A 22,132-nucleotide genomic window follows, 5' to 3' on the forward strand; every position below is an offset into this window, starting at 1 on the left:
CGTTCTGGATACAATATGGAGGGATTTACATTTTATTTCTTAAGGATTAGGAGCAGCCGAGACGCTGAGTGAATGAGATCCATCACGGCGACAAGTCATTGAGTTTATTCCACAGTAATACCGGAAGGTTAATGTCTCCCCGCTGCGCCATTGTCACCTGTGCGAGCAGGTTAAGAAAATCGTTCCTTAATACAGAACAGACCCAGCCTGAGTTTATACTGTCAGAGGTCGTGATTCATATCCAGGGCGTCGCGATTACACCGGAACGCCTAGATCCGCCATTTAAAGGGAACCTGCGGCCTGCACGAGAAGTAAATACATTATGTAAAGCGGAGCCCAGAAAATATCATCTGAGGTTTATTTGTGTTCTTTCTGCTCGGGAGACATTATAAGGGGCTGCGCGGTTCATCACAGCCACGACATGGGAATATTAACGGGAAATAAAAATGTCCATATATCTGCCATAAATTGGCTATAGAGATGGGGGAGGGGGATAGTTGCCGGTTCCACTAGTTCAAAGTCTAAACCCGGCCATAGAAATGAAAGGGTTATTCCCTTTACAGATATTTATGGCATATCCTGTGGTATTCATTTCTGACGATAGATGTGGGTTCCCCCTCTAGGGCCTGCGTGTGTCTCCAGAACAGGGGTCCCCCAACCCCCCATGCTGTCCGGTGAGGTGACTGCCATCTCCAGGTGGGGAATGAAGGGAGAGGCAGGGGGTCCGGGTCCCAGAGGTGAGGCCTGCATCTATTGGACATTTATACCACAGGATATAACATAAATGTCTGAGTGGAATATCCCTTTAATGGGGTTGTTCAGGATTAGAAAAAAGGGTCCAATATTTTTCGTCCATGGTTGTGTCTGGTACTGCAGCTTATCCTCATTCGAATGAGTCCCCATCAAAGAGTGCTGCTGTTTCTGGAAAAAATGTAGACCCTTTTTTTCTAATATCAGACAACACCTATTAAGGGTTCACCATGCATGGACAACAATTGGGAGGATGCCGAGGCCGGCTCCAGGTTTATGGGAGGTCTCCGGTCTACCCCACTCTCAGCTTGACAGACCTGTTTACCAGTGGGTCCTGGTGCTGACGCCAGCCCTGGAAGAAACGGACTTCAAGGTCCTATCTCCCTTCTCCGCTGTAGGGTGCTACGTCCTCCTGCCCTGGGGTAGAAGTGGGAACCAGTGTCAGGAGTTGGGGTCCCCCTGTGTACGCCCCGGGATGAATATAACCATGTGCACCAGCGAGATCAGGACAAGAGCACAAAAAGCTACAAATCTAGATAAATGTTCATATAACCAAAGAAAAAACCCCTTATAGGAGGAACGTGACAGCCGCTCCGTGTAGAGGGCGACATTTCAGGGCGCCGCCGCCGCCATCCGTAAGTAATCCCTTATGAAGAAAACTTTGTCAATACTTCTCATCACCTTAACTTTGGGGGGGTCCTCCCAGCACAAAATCTATCGGTTAAGTCAATCTGTACATAATTTTCTCCTCCACGGCCAGGTAGGACACAAACCCATAATCCCCCCCCCAATAAAAAAAAGTGACCCTCAAACTGGCAAAGAAATCCAATAAATTTATATTTCTTTAATAAAAAAAAAGATGGAAAATTGTGTGTACATTTACATATTTGTGGTGAGATATTGCAGCGGGGGCGCTGTCAGTGGCGGCCGGGCCGTCTCAAGGATGATGCCCTTAGTCCATTAGTTTGGATAATGAGGTCCATAAAGAACCTTTATAACTCATGACTCTGCTGGAGATGGATTGTCCCTTCCACTCTTCTCACCAGACACATTGCAAGAAGGTCAATGGAGGGCTGAGCGTGATTCATGGTCCCAACACCCCATCAGGTGACACCAGCGACAGCGCGCGGGCCCCACCACCGTGTTACATCAAAGAGAAAAGATGGTCTACAATTATTTACTGCACAATCCCCCATATAAGGAAGATCCCACGTAGAACAACTGAGCTCGTCCTCCATTATAGAAACTTCACATGTAAAATATCAATCTGTATTATTATACTTACAGTTCATGTACCTGAGATTCTGTCTGTCTGTCTGTCTCTCTCTCTCTCTATCTATCTATCTATCTATCTATCACATATCTATCTATCACATATCTATCTATCTATCTATCTATCTATCTATCTCATATCTATCTATCTATCTATCTATCTATCTATCTATCTATCTATCTATCTATCTATCTATCTATCTATCTATCTATCTATCTATCTCATATCTATCTATCTATCTATCTATCTATCTATCTATCTATCTCATATCTATCCATCTATCTCATATCTATCTATCTCATATCTATCTATCTCATATCTATCTATCTCATATCTATCTATCTATCTCATATCTATCTCATATCTATCTATCTATCTATCTATCTATCTATCTATCTATCTATCTATCTATCTATCTATCTATCTATCTATCTATCTATCTATCTATCTATCTATCTCCTTTCCTCCTTCGGAGTCTGACAGATTATTGGGATTTTACTTTTGTTTCCTATTTTCAAATCTTTAAATATAAGCAGAAACCTATGATCTCCATTTGTCACGTAATATTTCCTATATGATCGTGTATATTGTATATTTATATTCTATGTTTTCTGTGGGTTTCCTCGCTTTATTGTATTTTTAGGGGCTCCGACTGTTTATTCCATAATTTATCTTTCCAATAGGGCGAGTTTATTAATATTGAAAGAGAAAGGAAAGTTGACTAGATTGCGTTTCATTTGAAATTAATGGAAATATTACATGGGGGGGGGATTGATCGCAGAGTCTCATTTATATGGAAATGTAATGTGGAGCGACAGTGATGTGTCAGTGACAGTGCGGCCCCCCTGATGGCGGCTTCAGACCCTCCGATTAATGTCTCCAGGATGAGATGATCTATTTGTGGATCGATACAATGAGTAACCACTACAGGAAGGGTTAATGGTGGAGCCAGGAGGCCGCGCTCCCACCACATGAGACATGTGCCGGGGCTTCATCCCATTACAGCGCCGCTCCTTTACACCGGGGACCCGCGCTCCTACCCGGACCTGTCCTTTCATCACACTCCACTAAATAATGGGAGACCCGAGGACCCTCGCAGTGCAGCGTTACTCCAGCACTGTCGAATTTAATGTCTGGAAATCATTACAGTGTTAGAAGTGGAGGACATAACCCTGCAGGGTGGGATTACGAGCGCCCACCATTACCGCAACCGTGGAAACGACCGCAATTAAGTCACAAAACTTGTACATCTGCATTCACTTGAGTTTTGTGCAGTTTATTTGCTGCAGTGTTGCAGTTTATTTGCTGCAGTGTTGCATCTTGTAGTCGCAGGATTTTCTGAGGTCACCTCTGTAATGTGGACCTGCTGCTCTGTACAGACTGGGGTCATACGCCAGCAAGAGCTGACACCTGATGCCGCAGTAGTGGAGACCTCAGTGACACGTCTGGATATTCATGTATCGCCATCTACCTGGTGCGGTGTGACGTACATGTATACCTGGATCCAGTGATTTATTATATATTCCTGTTACTTATATAATGCCAATATATTTGGCATCGCTGTACAGAAGTTATTATTACCCACTGTCCCCAGTGGGGCTCGAAATCTAAATTCCTAATCTGTATGGTTTTTTTTTTGTGTGGGGCAGGAAATTGCAGTACCCATCAAACCCTGTGCAGATGGTGCCACGCTGCCCCTATGGCGGACGGTCATGATCCCACCCTCCAGGGTTATGTAGTCCACCTGTAATTCTGTGATGTCATCCTGCGTCCACATCACATTATCTATCACAAGTAGAATTTTGACCTATTTTTTTCAGTGATCCAATAGTTAGTTATAGTTACATAGAAAGTGATATAAATGGTTACATAATTACAAATCTAGTTACATAGTTAGGTATATAGGTACATACATACCCTCCCTGTAGGTGCATATAGTTTGAGGTGTACACAGTTACATTCATAGGTACATATCTAGTTGTACGGTTACATACATAGTTATATATAGAGGTACATAGATACATATATAGTTACATACATGGTTATAATTAGTTACATAGGTACATCTATAGTTACATACATGGTTATAGTTACATAGGTACATCTATAGTTACATACATGGTTATATATAGAGGTACATAGGTACATATATAGTTACATACATGGTCATAGTTACATAGGTACATATATAGTTACATACATGGTTATAGTTACATAGGTACATATATAGTTACATACATGGTTATAGTTACATACATGGTTATATATAGAGGTACATAGGTACATCTATAGTTATAAATGTAGTGACATAGATACATATAGTGTTACATAGTAAATACAGTTTAAAAAAGACACACGTCCATCAAGTTCAACCAGGGAGAGGATGTGAACGAAAGGAAGGGGGTAAAACTTTGTTTCCCTCTGATCCAGAGGACGGTAAAAAAAAACAAAAAACCTATTAGGGCCTGTTCACTTCTGCGTTTGAGGCTCCGTTAGGGACCTCCGTCATAGATGTGGCCGAGATACCGGAAACAATAGTGCAGCGTGAGCCGCAGACATTACAAAAAACCTGGCGGAACCCACTGACCTCGTTACGTTCTGCCGTGTAACGGAATCGTCCCTAAGACATGAGACAATCGCCCTGAAGGGGAAACGTTTCCTTCCTGATCACAAGTGGCGATCTCACTGGATCCACATTCAAATTCCATCAACTAGATCCAATTTCAGCCATTTTTAGTATATTGATATCCCATTTCTTTCTCTTTCCCGGGCGGGGCTCGTTGGCGGGTCTAGTGATTTATAGATTTTTGTTATTCTTTTGTTTGGATGATAAATAAAAAAATGTTCCATACAGTAAGTTGGAGACCGTGTTTAGTCACCCGCGTCGCCCCTGGTGCTGCTGCCCGGCTCTGTTCACACTGTTGCTGATTTGGACATTGCAGTTTTTGTTGTCTATAGACCTTCATGTGAAGACCACACGTGTGAACGCTGCAGAGATTTTTCTAGTTCTATTTCTCATCTGCTTCCGCCGCCTGTACCTTGTGTTTTATAGGTGTAAAGCGGTTATTGACAGCGGAGGGAAGCGGATTCGCTGCCGTTACCTGGTGATCGAGGACAGTTACCTGCCAGAGCGAGCGTGTACTCAGGTCTGCTACAGGTAAGCAGAGTCCTATAAGAAGCATGGACTACGTCCTCACCAGTCTGGGGGGTGAAAAGAATCCTTCATTACTCTTATTATATTGATTTATTATCATTTGTGGTCACAGAAATATGTGTGTTTATGTAATTGATGTTACGTCGCATACTGTCATATTCTCCAGTCACATCCAAAGCTGCATTCACGGCTTTCTTGCTGCAGGCTTTCCTATCTCTCACCAGCACCCCCTGCTGGTTAATTCTCTGTACAGAGCTTTCTTTGCATGGGTGAGATACATTGTGTAACATAGGGGATGATGGGAGTGATACATTGTGTATGAGATAGGGAGATTAGATTGTGAGGTCCTAAGCACCGAGATGATGAGAGTTGTGCTGCTAAATAATAAATAATATTTTACAAATCTCGTTTCCTCAGGCAGATTTCCAGAGCGATTCTTATCACCGACCGTTCGATCTTAAGATCGGATACAGACCAAGAGGTACGGAGCTCCGTTATTTCTGTTACATTGCGCCGGTCTATGTGAATGCTGTCGCTGCTCGTCTATGTACGGATAGGGGGAGGGGTGCGATAATTGACCTGTGACCCCCGTCTTACGCCGTTCATCCTCCTCCTCGCTGTATATTTCTCTTCAGTGATCCATAAACGTGAGCGGAGTGAAGGCGGCGCAGACACCAGATGGTCTACACTTTTGACTTGAATTGTGACGACGTCTGAGATTTAATTGGCTCCAAATTTGCTGTAAATATTAGTAAATAATTGAGAATAATATAGTGAGCCCGTCAGCGCGGGCAGAAAATAAACCGCCGCCGTCTACTGCGAATTCTAAACCCGATTATAAAGAAGAAATTAAATCGAAAAGTTAAAAAAATTCTATCGTTCCGCTCCGTGTCAGGAAAACTCATCTGAGACGTCCTAAATCCATCAGAGGAGAAATCTGTTCTGTTGGCACCAAACCAAATGATCATGTTCCGGAAACTTCTCACTGCACATCATCTACAGAACATTGTATTCATTTATTCCTATAAAGTGTATCTTAAAATATCAAATCTATCTATCTATTATATCTATCTATCTCATATCTATCTATCTATCTCATATCTATCTATCTATCTATCTATCTATCTATCTATCTATCTATCTATCTATCTATCTATCATCTATCTATCTATCTATCTATATCTATCTATATCTATCTATATCTATCTATATCTATCTATATCTATCTATATCTATCTATATCTATCTATATCTATCTATATCTATCTATATCTATCTATATCTATCTATATCTATCTATATCTATCTATATCTATCTATATCTATCTATATCTATCTATATCTATCTATCTATCTATCTATCTCATATCTATCTATCTCATATCTATCTATCTCATATCTATCTATCTCATATCTATCTATCTCATATCTATCTCATATCTATCTATCTATCTATCTATCTATCTATCTATCTATCTATCTATCTATCTATCTATCTATCTATCTATCTATCTATCTATCTATCTATCTATCTATCTCATATCTATCTATCTATCTATCTCATATCTATCTATCTATCTATCTCATATCTATCTATCTATCTCATATCTATCTATCTATCTATCTATCTATCTATCTATCTATCTATCTATCTATCTATCTATCTATCTCATATCTATCTATCTATCTATCTATCTATCTATCTATCTATCTATCTATCTATCGTGTAATGGCTGTACTATGTTGCACACACCAGTACTCTGTAGTCTCAGTCCTTGGCTTTATTTCATGTGTTTATGGTGTTTGTGATCACTGACTGTGAGCCGTTCTCTGTTACTTGTATAGATTTCTGTACTAACAGTTCCCCCGGATGATGAGCATCCGTACGCTGTGCACCTGACCGAGCTCTGCTCCTCCACCAACACATGCATGAAAAATACATGTAAGTAGTGATGTCCAACTATATACCTAGTAATGTTCTATATACCCTGCTCCTCCCACTATATAATCTCTCACAAGATCATTACACGAATCTCCTGAAATACTCTGTGCTGCTGGGGACTCTGCTCCTTTCCCTATGTAACTCTCAAGAAAATCCTATGCTCTTCTGAAATATGTGCTCTTGGGGGACACTGTTCCTTCCACTATGTAACCTCAGTATATTGACTTTCACAAGATCAGCAGAATGCTCTCCTGAAATACTCTGTGCTGTTTGGGACCGTTCCCCTCGTGCAGGGTTCTTTCTTTATTCTGCAGTTCTCTGCTACCTCATGTGATGTGGAGATGGGGCTGTACATGAATGACTTCCTCTGTGCGGGCGTCACATTGTTGCGGGGCTCGGCAGCCTCTCGCTTCTAGTTCTCTCTAATCATCTGACATTATATCGGCTTCGTGGACTTTATCTCTGAGTGTTTCCATTGACCTCTGATCCGCTTCAGCTTATTTAAGGTGTAATGATTCCTAATGTCTTATTTTCTTCCCCGCTCTGATATTTGAGTGGAGGGAGCGTGCGGCTGCTTTCCCAGAGCGTATAGTTATTGCTCCCTCTCTTCTACTTCTGCAGCATCTCAGAACCTTTATACTGCGACTTCATTACCAATAAAATCCACAAACCAAAGCTAAACACAGTGATTGTTGTTCTTCGTGACAATGCAGCCCCGGCGCTCTCCTCCCTGTATAGATGTGACGCTCGCGGCGTGCTTCCTCCCGGTATAGATGTGGCGCTCGCGGCGTGCTTCCTCCCTGTATAGATGTGACGCTCGCGGCGTGCTTCCTCCCTGTATAGATGTGACGCTCGCGGCATGCTTCCTCCCTGTATAGATGTGACGCTCGCGGCGTGCTTCCTCCCTGTATAGATGTAACGCTCGCGGCGTGCTTCCTCCCGGTATAGATGTGACGCTCGCGGCGTGCTTCCTCCCTGTATAGATGTGACGCTCGCGGCGTGCTTCCTCCCTGTATAGATGTGACGCTCGCGGCGTGCTTCCTCCCTGTATAGATGTGACGCTCGCGGCGTGCTTCCTCCCTGTATAGATGTGACGCTCGCGGCGTGCTTCCTCCCTGTATAGATGTGACGCTCGCGGCGTGCTTCCTCCCGGTATAGATGTGACGCTCGTGGCTCTCTCCTCCCTGTATAGATGTGACGCTCGCGGCATGCTTCCTCCCGGTATAGATGTGACGCTCGCGGCATGCTTCCTCCCGGTATAGATGTGACGCTCGCGGCGTGCTTCCTCCCTGTATAGATGTAACGCTCGCGGCGTGCTTCCTCCCTGTATAGATGTGACGCTCGCGGCGTGCTTCCTCCCTGTATAGATGTGACGCTCGCGGCGTGCTTCCTCCCTGTATAGATGTGACGCTCGCGGCGTGCTTCCTCCCTGTATAGATGTGACGCTCGCGGCGTGCTTCCTCCCTGTATAGATGTGACGCTCGCGGCGTGCTTCCTCCCTGTATAGATGTGACGCTCGCGGCGTGCTTCCTCCCTGTATAGATGTGACGCTCGCGGCGTGCTTCCTCCCTGTATAGATGTGACGCTCGCGGCGTGCTTCCTGCCTGTATAGATGTGACGCTCGCGGCGTGCTTCCTCCCGTTATAGATGTGACGCTCGCGGCGTGCTTCCTCCCGTTATAGATGTGACGCTCGCGGCGTGCTTCCTCCCTGTATAGATGTGACGCTCGCGGCGTGCTTCCTCCCCGTATAGATGTGACGCTCGCGGCGTGCTTTCTCCCGGTATAGATGTGACGCTCGCGGCGTGCTTCCTCCCGTTATAGATGTGACGCTCGCGGCGTGCTTCCTCCCGGTATAGATGTGACGCTCGCGGCGTGCTTCCTCCCTGTATAGATGTGACGCTCGCGGCGTGCTTCCTCCCGGTATAGATGTGACGCTCGCGGCGTGCTTCCTCCCTGTATAGATGTGACGCTCGCGGCGTGCTTCCTCCCTGTATAGATGTGACGCTCGCGGCGTGCTTCCTCCCTGTATAGATGTGACGCTCGCGGCGTGCTTCCTCCCTGTATAGATGTTACGCTCGCGGCGTGCTTCCTCCCTGTATAGATGTGACGCTCGCGGCGTGCTTCCTCCCTGTATAGATGTGACGCTCGCGGCGTGCTTCCTCCCTGTATAGATGTGACGCTCGCGGCGTGCTTCCTCCCGGTATAGATGTGACGCTCGCGGCGTGCTTCCTCCCGGTATAGATGTGGCGCTCGCGGCGTGCTTCCTCCCTGTATAGATGTGACGATCGCGGCGTGCTTCCTCCCGGTATAGATGTGGCGCTCGCGGCGTGCTTCCTCCCTGTATAGATGTGACGCTCGCGGCGTGCTTCCTCCCTGTATAGATGTGACGCTCGCGGCGTGCTTCCTCCCGGTATAGATGTGACTCTCGCGGCGTGCTTCCTCCCTGTATAGATGTGACGCTCGCGGCGTGCTTCCTCCCGGTATAGATGTGGCGCTCGCGGCGTGCTTCCTCCCTGTATAGATGTTACGCTCGCGGCGTGCTTCCTCCCTGTATAGATGTGACGCTCGCGGCGTGCTTCCTCCCTGTATAGATGTGACGCTCGCGGCGTGCTTCCTCCCTGTATAGGTGTGATGCTCGCGGCGTGCTTCCTCCCTGTATAGGTGTGACGCTCGCGGCGTGCTTCCTCCCTGTATAGATGTGACGCAATGTGATTGTTTGAGATGTTGGATACTTTGTAACCGTCTTTGTTTTCATAGAGTTTTGCCGCGGGCCGCCACTCCCTGACGCATTTACACTACTTTCCGGCTCCATAATTTCATTATCAACCAGTAATTGTTTGCATGCAGTTTTTTTTATTCCCAGGACAGAGAACCTAAAGATTCTTATAAAAGTTTTCACATATATAATAATGGACAGATCTGCAACTGCCATATTAAACTTTGTTGTTAAAATTCGGACAGTTTTTAAGTTATTTTCTTGCTGTCAGTGAATGGAAACTTCCTAGGTTACATCCATAAATATGAAAACCTATACAGACCTAGTCCTGCTTCTACAGATGAACGTTTGTTACAATTGTATCCGGTCTGCACAATCTCCTGCGAGGTAAACGGCCTGGACGGCACACTGCTACAATGTATCAGTGAGGGTAAAATGAATCAAACTATCAGGAGATTAGAGGGATTTGTTCGCTCTATGTTCTCAGTTACTTCATCCCATTGACCTGTGTTTTTTCGGTGTTGCTGCTCTTCTCATTCCTCTCTAGGGGACGCCGCCTGTCACTGCCCCGTCCTCTTCTACCCCCGTGGGTGTATTAACACAAAGAAATTGCCCTGGAAAATATTTTCTCTGCAGCTGAATTCTGGCTGCATCCCGCGTCCCATAAATCCTTGCATCTTGTTTTTACTTCATTAAGATTAAATGAGATCCGAGTGAGCGATCTTCCCCTTCAAGCAATCGCTTAAGATAAATATACAAATCTCTCCTGCCTTTGATCACCCGCAGGAATGACAGTCCCATAATCGGCATCGCCAGCTGACCGGAACCAAAGTCGTTCGCTCGGGCCCCTAAAAAAATTCCCAACGCTAATGATGGAATCGTGTAGAAAAGCTCATCGCTCTTCCTCCCCGGAGAATTACCTGAAGACAAATGCTGGCAGGCACTGTAACTAATGCCACTCCACCTGAGTAAATCAAACATAATCAGGAGACGCACTGATGAGGTTTTATGAGTCCGTCAGACCCGAAATGACATGATAAAGGCGATATTGAAATTAAACGGCGGCAGCTTTGATGATTTTATAACCGACTGGAGCAAAAATCTATAAAACCTATTTTAAATCAATTAGTCTTTGCCTTAATGTTTCCCTTCTTAACGACGTGTTCCTCATCTGCTAAGTAGTTTGATTAAAAGATACCAACGATTCTGCCCTGGTGTGGATGGGGCACGCCGGCCGGAAATGTAAAGGGAAAGCTGGGTGACAACCAATGTGGACGCCTGAATTTCCCAGTCTCCTGAATGGTAAAGTTATTTGCTCTTCAAAAGTCTGGGACGGCTGGGTGAAAAGCAATATGGCCACCCATCTTTCCCAAGTGCCTGAATGGTGTCTCAGAGAGAGAGCCTGGGATGTATCACTGCACATGGCAGATTTTCGATTCAGGAGTCTGGGAAAGCTGGGTGACCCTTTTGGCAGCTGTAATGAGGGACATATTGGTTGACCTGACTAATACAGCCGCCGGTGAGATTTCCTCAGGGGTTGTTACTCAGCTGTTCAGACTCCTGAATGGCAAATCTGCTCATTTATGCAGCAACATGGAAATTATTTATACATCAATATGGCCACCTGGCTTTCCCAGACTCCTGAATGGTACATCTGCTTAGTTATAGAGGGCGATGAGAATGGAGGACGGATCACACCGTGCATAACGAGGCAGATCTGCTGTTCTGGAGTCTGGGAGAGCTGGGTGATGACTTTTGTGGTAGCTGTTACGGGAGCCATATTAGTAAGAACCCCACTTTCCCTGAATGAATAGAAAACATCTTTGTGTCCGGACGTCGTCCCCATCACCGCGTCAGTCGTGTCCTCCAGCAGGACGCAGCGCGTTTCATCCATAATAAATCCCTTCAGCGAATTCCTTAAAGATGGAAGATTTCGTGAAGACGTATTCGTGCCACTGATACTTTGTTGCCGCCTTTGGGTAAAAGGTAAATCATTTGAGTCGATTTTATTAAAATAGAAATGAATGTCTTTTCTCTCCACTTTGGGACGTTCCCGTCCTCTGGTTGCGCGGCCCGGCTCCGTGTGTCAGTGGGCGAGATAATTGTCCGGTTGCAGACTACATAGGCCCCACTGTTTTAAGCTATGATCGGATTACCGCACCAAACCAGATGAGACTAATTATTATTAAACATGAAAAGGAGATTGTACCTCGTTAGGACTTTGATCTCCTGTGATAAAGGAAAAAAATCCAGTTCATTAAAAGTTTATGGAAGTTGTATACCAAAGTCTTTGGAGACTTAAAGTGTCCTTTGATTGCCAATGGGCATCAGACAGTCCCTTTGTAGAACCAAATGATGTTTGTATTTGTCGGCCGTCGCGTCTCTTAATTACGCCCGCTTTTGTGCGCGCCGTTCCTTTCAGTATTGTTGTTTAACTTCACTTAATGAGGAAACACATCAAGCATTATGGAAAAACAACACCGTGAACTTTATTCATTTTCGACAATTTTCTGGGGTGTTTTGGCGTCTTTTGATGTCCTGACGTCTCTTGTGGAACTCTACGGCACAGCATGCCATCCCCAGGTCACTGGTGTAAGCCATAACTGTGCCAATGGAAACAAATGAATAAATAGATAAGAATAATGGACAGAGATCCCCAATGGAGCGGACTGTCCCTTTAAGAATATGTTGATAAATGTAACAAAAGATTGATACAATCTGCACCAGTGTAGCAGAGCCCAGATTGTGACGCAGGTTCCACTGTGAAGATGTTACTCGTTGTTTTATGCTTCATTTCATGACCTATTTAACTGTCTGATTGCAGATCTTGTCCATCTCACGTGTCCTTCCACAAAGACGACTGCGCGAGAAGACTTAGAAACGGTGATAAAGAACCTGTTCACACTCGACCCGGAGGAAGGTGAGGAGCAAAGTATTGCAGGGGTAGAAGGTTAGTCATCTGCAAATTACTGGCCACACCCACCCACCTCAGACCACACCCACTTACCGCAGACCACACCCACTTATCAATATTAATTACCACACCCACTGTGTGCTACCACCGCCCTGCACTGATGACCCCACCCACTTATCATTGATCACACCAGCTAATCCTATGCTGACCCTATTCATTATCTGCTATATACTGATACATCTAATAGTCCTATACAGAGCACCTACATGTAAATAATGACCAACAAAACCCAAATTGCAGGATATTTGTAAGCCATAACCCCAAAAACTGCCAGAAACGGTCCGTTTAATGTCAATCTACCACCCTTTTATGGTTCGGTTCACGGCCTCTGTTGGTATGCGCCTATGGCAATACCCTTTAATTATTGGATGTCAGTCTGCGCTCTGCATTTACATATTTCCCACGTTATGGGGGTTCCCATCTACTTGCCATTATTGTCATGTCGATCACAGTCATCGGGGCTGTACCCTCAAAGTACTGTATACTGGAAACCACTCCCACTAATCAGTGGCCACTCCCACCAATTATATTCTGCCCCTACTACTAACCCTATTCTACTAGCCACACCCACTCATGGGTGGCCACACCCACTAATCATGTACTTCTATAATCCACACCCACTAAACCCATGCTTTAGTACTCCGTCCACTTGCCGCCAGACCCTGAGACATCACTGGGTCAGATCCGGTGCTGGTCAGATACAAGTATTGATTATTGTTACATTGTAGATGTGGCTACATTCAGTTACTAACGTGGAGCAGCCGGTCAGCCATGATGTATCTGCTCCTCACTTTCCCTGTATTGTGGTAAGCGCCCCCCGGAGCCCGGCACTTGGCGACGAGGCAGTGGTCGTATTTTAATTAAAATGTCAGAACAAATACTGGCGGAGTTATGGAGAATGAATCAGCAGATGGAGCGAGCGAGCGAGCAGCGGCCCGTGGCAGGTCAGACAGACAAAGTCACCTGCGCCAGAGAACTTCATTCATTCTCCTCCTTAGTGAGTCACAAGAACTTTTCAGCGTTAACAACTTTGTAAGATTTTTTTTTTTTTCTTGAACGTTTTGCATTTTATCAAGAGACCATTTGTTCACAGGCTGTTGGATTTAATTAGCATTTTAAACGATTCCCTAACCTTACAAAATACACGATAAAAGGCTCGCTAATGACGTTTCAGCTAAAGTTATTCTGACTTATTGACCGCCCTTTTTTTCCCCGTAATAAGATATTCACTTAAACTAAAAGATTCCCCCGAAAAAATGTCATCATCTCCTGTGTTTCTAAAGAGCAAGAAATCACCGGTTAATCTCCGTACAGTAGAAGTCTGTTAGTCCGGTAATAGATGCTGCAGAAAGCTTAATTGTCTGGGATTTTACCTTCTATTCTGGCACGTCAGGTCCTCGGGGGCGGGTCCGCAGCATGCTTAGTAGTGGGGTTTATCGGTCTGTGAACCTGCCGCCAAGGAGCAGGTAATTGTGTGTTCATATTATATAGAAAATGTCTATTATATGAGTATACGTCCAATGGTCTGGGATTTTCAGTGATCTGGATCTATGTATACTAAAGCTGAACTCCACCCAAAAAAATTTCATGTCACTCTCACAGGGGTCCAGGAAGCTGAGATATAGTGACCTGTTTGACGGGATCCTCACATAGTAGAGATGATGACCAGCAGAGAAATCATATTCTCTAGCAAAGTAGCAGCTCTCCAGGTCAAAAAACAAAACTATTTTTGACACCTAATTTTTGCAGGGCTGATAGTTTTGTCACTTAGAAAAGAATATCACAGCTCTTCATTGTGAGATCCCTGCCAAACAGCGCCCATTTCTAGACCCTTGCTTTTTGTAATTTGGGGTAAAGTTAGCCTATCGTTTTCTGGGTGGAGTTTGGCTTTAGGTTTCTGGGTGGAGTTTGGCTTTAGGTTTCTGGGTGGAGTTTGGCTTTAGGTTTCTGGGTGGAGTTTGGCTTTAGGTTTCTGGGTGGAGTTTGGCTTTAGGTTTCTGGGTGGAGTTTGGCTTTAGGTTTCTGGGTGGAGTTTGGCTTTAGGTTTCTGGGTGGAGTTTGGCTTTAGGTTTCTGGGTGGAGTTTGGCTTTAGGTTTCTGGGTGGAGTTTGGCTTTAGGTTTCTGGGTGGAGTTTGGCTTTAGGTTTCTGGGTGGAGTTTGGCTTTAGGTTTCTGGGTGGAGTTTGGCTTTAGGTTTCTGGGTGGAGTTTGGCTTTAGGTTTCTGGGTGGAGTTTGGCTTTAGGTTTCTGGGTGGAGTTTGGCTTTAGGTTTCTGGGTGGAGTTTGGCTTTAGGTTTCTGGGTGGAGTTTGGCTTTAGGTTTCTGGGTGGAGTTTGGCTTTAGGTTTCTGGGTGGAGTTTGGCTTTAGGTTTCTGGGTGGAGTTTGGCTTTAGGTTTCTGGGTGGAGTTTGGCTTTAGGTTTCTGGGTGGAGTTTGGCTTTAGGTTTCTGGGTGGAGTTTGGCTTTAGGTTTCTGGGTGGAGTTTGGCTTTAGGTTTCTGGGTGGAGTTTGGCTTTAGGTTTCTGGGTGGAGTTTGGCTTTAGGTTTCTGGGTGGAGTTTGGCTTTAGGTTTCTGGGTGGAGTTTGGCTTTAGGTTTCTGGGTGGAGTTTGGCTTTAGGTTTCTGGGTGGAGTTTGGCTTTAGGTTTCTGGGTGGAGTTTGGCTTTAGGTTTCTGGGTGGAGTTTGGCTTTAGGTTTCTGGGTGGAGTTTGGCTTTAGGTTTCTGGGTGGAGTTTGGCTTTAGGTTTCTGGGTGGAGTTTGGCTTTAGGTTTCTGGGTGGAGTTTGGCTTTAGGTTTCTGGGTGGAGTTTGGCTTTAGGTTTCTGGGTGGAGTTTGGCTTTAGGTTTCTGGGTGGAGTTTGGCTTTAGGTTTCTGGGTGGAGTTTGGCTTTAGGTTTCTGGGTGGAGTTTGGCTTTAGGTTTCTGGGTGGAGTTTGGCTTTAGGTTTCTGGGTGGAGTTAGACTAAAATTTTTTTTATTTGAGTTAAAGTGGCTCTGTCACCAGATTATAAGCTCCCGGTCTCCTACATAATGTGATCAGTGCTGTAATGTAGATAACAGTGGTTCTTATTTGGAAAAACGATCATTTTTTAGCAAGTTATGAACAATTTTATATTTATGCTAATTAGTTTCTTAATAGACAACTGGGCGTGTTTTTACTTTGGTCAGCCTCATACACTCCTCTGAACAACGCCCACTTGGTCAAAAGTAAAAACACGCCCAGTTGTCTATTAAGAAACTAATTAGCATAAATATAAAATTGTTCATAACTTGCTAAAAAATGATCGTTTTTCAAAATAAAAACCTCTGCTGTTCTCCACATTCCAGCGCCGATCAGACTATGTAGGAGAAAGGGCACTTATAATCTGGTGACGGACGTTATTTGGGAGGTGAAGTTAGACTTTATATTTTGGGTGTTAATAAGCAGGCATAGCAGCTTTTCTCCCCCACTTAACCCTTTGAGCTCCCTGCTAAGGCTGTGATTGGTGGCGCCCGCCCGTTTTGAGACCTGCCGCCCGTTCTGTCTTCACTTCTTCCATCACACAATGTCTTCTCTGGACTCCGCTTTGTGGGGTTTGTAGGTAATTCCCATGTGAAGAATTGACACCTAATGAACCGGTTGTGGGATGGGCGCGCGCTGTGCACGCAGCAGAGTCACTTACACCCATTGTTGGTATGGCGGAGGCTTTCATCTGCTTAGTGGAATCCATTAGCCTGCGGTGCCCCCCTCGTCATGTTTATTGCCGTGCCCTGACATTTGTATTAACGACTTCCTTGACATTTCGGCTCGACACCTCTTCGCGTTCTTTATATCCCGGTAATAATACAAAACGTATTTCTTCCAGTTTTGTCGGATTCTGCAAAAAATGTAATTGTATAAATTCTGCCTCCTCCAGCTGACACCCGGCACTTATGTAGATTTTCTGGGGTGAATGTGACGAGGATGAGGGTGTAAGCAGCTGCTCCCAGGATTATAATGTATCGGCTCTTATTATACTACAGTACAGTGGATCCTCTCCAAGACTCCATGGTGATAGCTACACTGATAAATTGTATCAAGCACATCAGCTGTGCGAACAGGACTAGTCATGGTGGGGTCTTTTAGCCTCTGAGTGTAAACAAGAATGTTTCCATTCACTGACAGGGAGCAGTAAATTCCTGCTTATCCAACGTTGGGACTTTATTTTGTGGATGAATGTCAGATTTCTGTACTTTCACTGTTTTAGCTTTATTCCGTTTGCGGACTACAACTACCAGCATGCTCAGTCAACATATTAACTCGGGTGTGTTCATGCTTTGCATACTACAACTCCCATCATGCTTCTCTGCTGTAACATTTTCATCCATCAAACTCCCATCATATACAATCTACCGTTCCCACTAGGCTACACTTCCCAACGCGCACCCCTTATATTCCGCACCCCGTCACTGTCTGTACCTGGATCCGGTACATCGGAATTAGGAGAATCTCGTATTTGCGCTCATTAAGTGCGTTACTTTTGCGTTTCACCATATGAGCGCGGCAGATTAAGTATACGAGGGACGGCGTTTACTGCAGGGTTTGGTGAGCAGTGAATTCCTCTGTGCTGCGGCCGCTTTGATGATGAGACAGAGCCGGTAATTAAACCTCTGGAGCTCGGCTTAACGCGCAGTTCGTTCATGTATTGTTCTGATCATTAAAGGGCCGGTACTCTCTTATGTCAATGAAGCTTCATCATTGTATAAAGAAAAGTTCTGCAATCATCTAATAGACTTTGTATTTCAATTCTTCACAAGTTTCAAGATCTCTGCTTGCCGTCAGCAAATGGGTATTAAACCACAGAGGCTGAAAACCGGTTCTGACCTACTCCTGCTCTCTCAGCTGTTGGGCATGTTACAATCCACAACAAAGGGCACACAGCGCATCTCCTAAAAATCACACCAATTGGGTCTTCGAGAACTGCAGCGTCTGCCTCTTTAGGGTCAATGCACATGATGCGTATTACGTTACGTACACATAAATTGACCTGCGGTGTGGATTTTAAGATTCGCAGCATGTCCGTTTATCTTACGTTTCCGCTTGTGAATTGTATCTGCCGAGTGCTGAGGAAAATTGCACCAAAACCCGCGGCATGAAAACGCGCTGAAAAACGCATCAAAATGTAAAAACCGCATTGAAAAAGCCACGATTAGGTGCGGTCTTTACCTGCAGATTTCCTGCGTATTGATGCGGTTTTTGTGCGTATTTTCTGCAGCAGAATACACAGAGTGCATGTAGTAGCTTTAGGGACCAGCGTCCTTAAGAAAAAAAAAAAACCACGGCACACGATTGTCCGGGGCCGGCTGGAGATCGTGGGTGCAGTATCTGCAGGGGATTGGAGGGACGGCTGATTCAGATTCGGGATAATTCCTGCTGATTTTTAACGATCGTTGATTTGAATGAATCCTTTGTCTAATCCTGAATAATGTCCCTGTTCTCTGCATGTAGATCGGGGTGCGGAGCAGGAGAAGCCGCAGGTCCTGTGGCTTCTGTATTTTAACATGAGAGACTCTTCTGGAGTAGAGCGTCAGTCGTATACCGGACTCCCCTCCAACGTGTATGTGTGCGGCGGACCCGACACCTGCTTGGGGTATGATGGGGCCATCCAGCAGGTGAGGTCATGTACAGTCATTTATCAGGGGCAGGAATATTGGCTGCGGGACATTTGTAGACCTTAATGATGTATCTAACTGAAGGGAGGTAGCTACACTACCTGATGTATCCAACTGAAGGGAAGTCGCTACACTAGCTGATGTATCTAACTGAAGGGAGGTAGCTACACTACCTGATGTATCTAACTGAAGGGAGGTAGCTACACTACCTGATGTATCCAACTGAAGGGAAGTCGCTACACTAGCTGATGTATCTAACTGAAGGGAGGTAGCTACACTACCTGATGTATCTAACTGAAGGGAAGTCGCTACACTAGCTGATGTATCTAACTGAAGGGAAGTCGCTACACTAGCTGATGTATCTAACTGACGGGAGGTAGCTACACTACCTGATGTATCTAACTGAAGGGAAGTAGCTACGCTAGCTGATGTATCTAACTGACGGGAGGTAGCTACACTACCTGATGTATCTAACTGAAGGGTGGTAGCTACACTATCTGATGTATCTAACTGACGGGAGGTAGCTACACTACCTGATGTATCTAAGTGAAGGGAGGTAGCTACACTATCTGATGTATCTAACTGAAGGGAAGTAGCTACGCTAGCTGATGTATCTAACTGACGGGAGGTAGCTACACTAGCTGATGTATCTAACTGAAGGGAAGTAGCTACACTGCCTCTTCATCCATATCTTCTCTTATTGAACAATTTTCCCTAAAATAAAAAGAATCCCCAGTAGATATCATTTCTCTTGTTAAATCTTTGTCCCCTTTTAAAGGTCACGTTCACCTTTTTCCAGATTTTTGTTGTTCTTCATTTGCTTCCTCAATGCAAAGTTAAAAAACTCATAAATAATTTCCTACCATTTTGCTGTTGTCTGTGCAGCTCCTGTACATTGCTGGCCGTTCTGCTGATTCTGACATTGACCCGACAGCACACAACTCCTGCTTGTGCCTGCGCTCTTCTCTCCCCCTCCCTTCTCTTAGTGTTAGAAGTAGCAGCCGGGAGGGGCGGAGGTCGTACACAACAGAGTAAAGACTCATTTACAGGGGCCATTTATTGGAGGAATGAGCACTCGTATGAAACAGGGCAGCGATGCACGCACATGAGAGAAGATCCCACATGGTCTGTATAAGTGTCTCTAGAAGGAGAAATCAGTACAGGGATGACGCTGTGCTGATACATAAGAGCTAGTGAGGGCAGCAGTATCCTGGACTCACGGACCTCATGTCCAACATGTATTACTGGTAGGGAGTAATCCACGTGAGAAAAGTCTGAAACTAGGAGCAGGTTGTAAACTGTATATCAGGGTGTCTGAAAATGAATGAAGAGGCAGATGTAAAACTATAGGCTGTCACCCAGCTTTCCTAGGAGCAGATAAAACTAAGGGATGAACAGAATTAGTAGTAACCTGTAGAATAGAATGGATCTGGGACTTCTGTTTTCAAATTTGTATTTGTGTTTTGCAGGCAGAGAATATATTTGGTCAGATGTATCCTGGCGAGGAGTTCTGTCCTCCAGCTCCTAACCCAGAAGACATTATATATGACAGGGACCCCGCACAGCAAGACCCCGAAGAGCCCAACCCATTGGTCAACCTAAAAGCGGAAATGTCACCTGAAAACCTATCTGTTGCTGCGGAGGAGCCAGAGGCGGAATGACCCCACGTACGCACCAGAGGTGCCCGCCCTCCCTGCCCCCGCCATCTGCAAGAGCTATGAACTCTCGGCGTATCTGAGAATGGTGGCGATCAGAGTCCGTCCTCTACTCCTGCTGTGTCCTAAATTATCTCATGTAACAAGGGTCAAACATTTTAATATTCCTTCTGTCATTACAATATGTTTCAAATAATGGATTGTGAGCTCCAGACATCCCAGCGTTCCTCATGCCGTGGTCAAATAGAAAATCCCAAAGAGGTCAGTGGATCCGGCAATAGTTATCATGTCTGTGGACGTTACCAGTCAAGCCAGCATAACCTCCTCCCTCAATAAACGACATTGCCCAGCATGCCTAGCTGCAAGGTCAGTCACTGGTAAGCTGTCTATACCCGTCTATAAATCGCTCTGTGCACTCTCATTATCCATATGTATTATTTATGGGCTTTGTATAAATGAAACTGTTTTTTTATATGGTTGACTTGGCTGTGACTTAAAGTTTACATGAAATAAAAGATTCCCACATTGCAGACCACTGATGTAAAAGTTATAAGACGTATACACTCCTATTTACAGAGACTCGATGTTCTATTCCTATTATATTCATTGATGTCAGTAACAGGGGGCGGGGCTGTGACAACCTCTCACACATGATATACAGGCTGGTTGTCAGTAGTAATAGATGAATAGCTGTTACTGTATATAAGATGTGTGGATCTCATGTCTGATCACAATGTAATTATATTATATATCAGTGATGTCAGTAACAGGGGGCGGAGCTGTGACAACCTCTCACACATGATATACAGGCTGGTTGTCAGTAGTAATAGATGAATAGCTGTGACTGTATATAAGATGTGTGGATCTCATGTCTGATCACAATGTAATTATATTATATATCAGTGATGTCAGTAACAGGGGGCGGAGCTGTGACAACCTCTCACACATGATATACAGGCTGGTTGTCAGTAGTAATAGATGAATAGCTGTGACTGTATATAAGATGTGTGGATCTCATGTCTGATCACAATGTAACTATATTATATATCAGTATATGTCAGTAACAGGGGGCGGGGCTGTGACAACCTCTCACACATGATATACAGGCTGGTTGTCAGTAGTAATAGATGAATAGCTGTTACTGTATATAAGATGTGTGGATCTCATGTCTGATCACAATGTAATTATATTATATATCAGTGATGTCAGTAACAGGGGGCGGGGCTGTGACAACCTCTCACACATGGTATACAGGCAGGTTGTCAGTAGTAATAGATGAATAGCTGTGACTGTATATAAGATGTGTGGATCTCATGTCTGATCACAGTGTAATTATATTATATATCAGTGATGTCAGTAACGGGGCGGGGCTGTGACAACCTCTCACACATGATATACAGGCTGGTTGTCAGTATAATAGATTAGTAGCTGTGACTGTATATAAGGTGTGTGGATCTCATGTCTGATCACAGTGTAATTATATTATATATCAGTGATGTCAGTAACAGGGGGCGGAGCTGTGACAACCTCTCACACATGATATACAGGCTGGTTGTCAGTAGTAATAGATGAATAGCTGTTACTGTATATAAGATGTGTGGATCTCATGTCTGATCACAATGTAATTATATTATATATCAGTGATGTCAGTAACAGGGGGCGGGGCGGGGCTGTGACAACCTCTCACACATGGTATACAGGCAGGTTGTCAGTAGTAATAGATGAATAGCTGTGACTGTATATAAGATGTGTGGATCTCATGTCTGATCACAGTGTAATTATATTATATATCAGTGATGTCAGTAACGGGGCGGGGCTGTGACAACCTCTCACACATGATATACAGGCTGGTTGTCAGTATAATAGATTAGTAGCTGTGACTGTATATAAGGTGTGTGGATCTCATGTCTGATCACAGTGTAATTATATTATATATCAGTGATGTCAGTAACAGGGGGCGGAGCTGTGACAACCTCTCACACATGATATACAGGCCGGTTGTCAGTAGTAATAGATGAATAGCTGTTACTGTATAT

The 22,132-nt window shown here is 44.7% G+C and overlaps 1 protein-coding gene across 2 annotated transcripts in view; it reads left to right on the forward strand.

The window, feature by feature from the left end:
* The window catches only part of CHM (CHM Rab escort protein), a 64,328-nt gene extending 43,679 nt beyond the window's left edge, over nt 1–20,649 (forward strand). Inside the window, exons 10-15 of one of the 2 annotated variants that reach the window (XM_075836607.1) lie at nt 5,076–5,180; nt 5,595–5,658; nt 7,023–7,119; nt 12,661–12,786; nt 18,278–18,441; nt 19,911–20,649. In XM_075836607.1, the coding sequence (XP_075692722.1) occupies nt 5,076–5,180; nt 5,595–5,658; nt 7,023–7,119; nt 12,661–12,786; nt 18,278–18,441; nt 19,911–20,102 (748 nt within the window). In that variant the 3' untranslated portion in view covers nt 20,103–20,649. The remainder of the gene's footprint in view (nt 1–5,075; nt 5,181–5,594; nt 5,659–7,022; nt 7,120–12,660; nt 12,787–18,277; nt 18,442–19,910) is intronic. The other variant, XM_075836608.1, reaches the window with a different exon arrangement.
* The last annotated feature ends 1,483 nt before the right edge of the window (nt 20,650–22,132 follow it).

This window comes from Rhinoderma darwinii, chromosome 8, assembly GCF_050947455.1.
Source record: "Rhinoderma darwinii isolate aRhiDar2 chromosome 8, aRhiDar2.hap1, whole genome shotgun sequence".
Taxonomy (NCBI): Eukaryota; Metazoa; Chordata; class Amphibia; order Anura; family Rhinodermatidae; genus Rhinoderma; species Rhinoderma darwinii.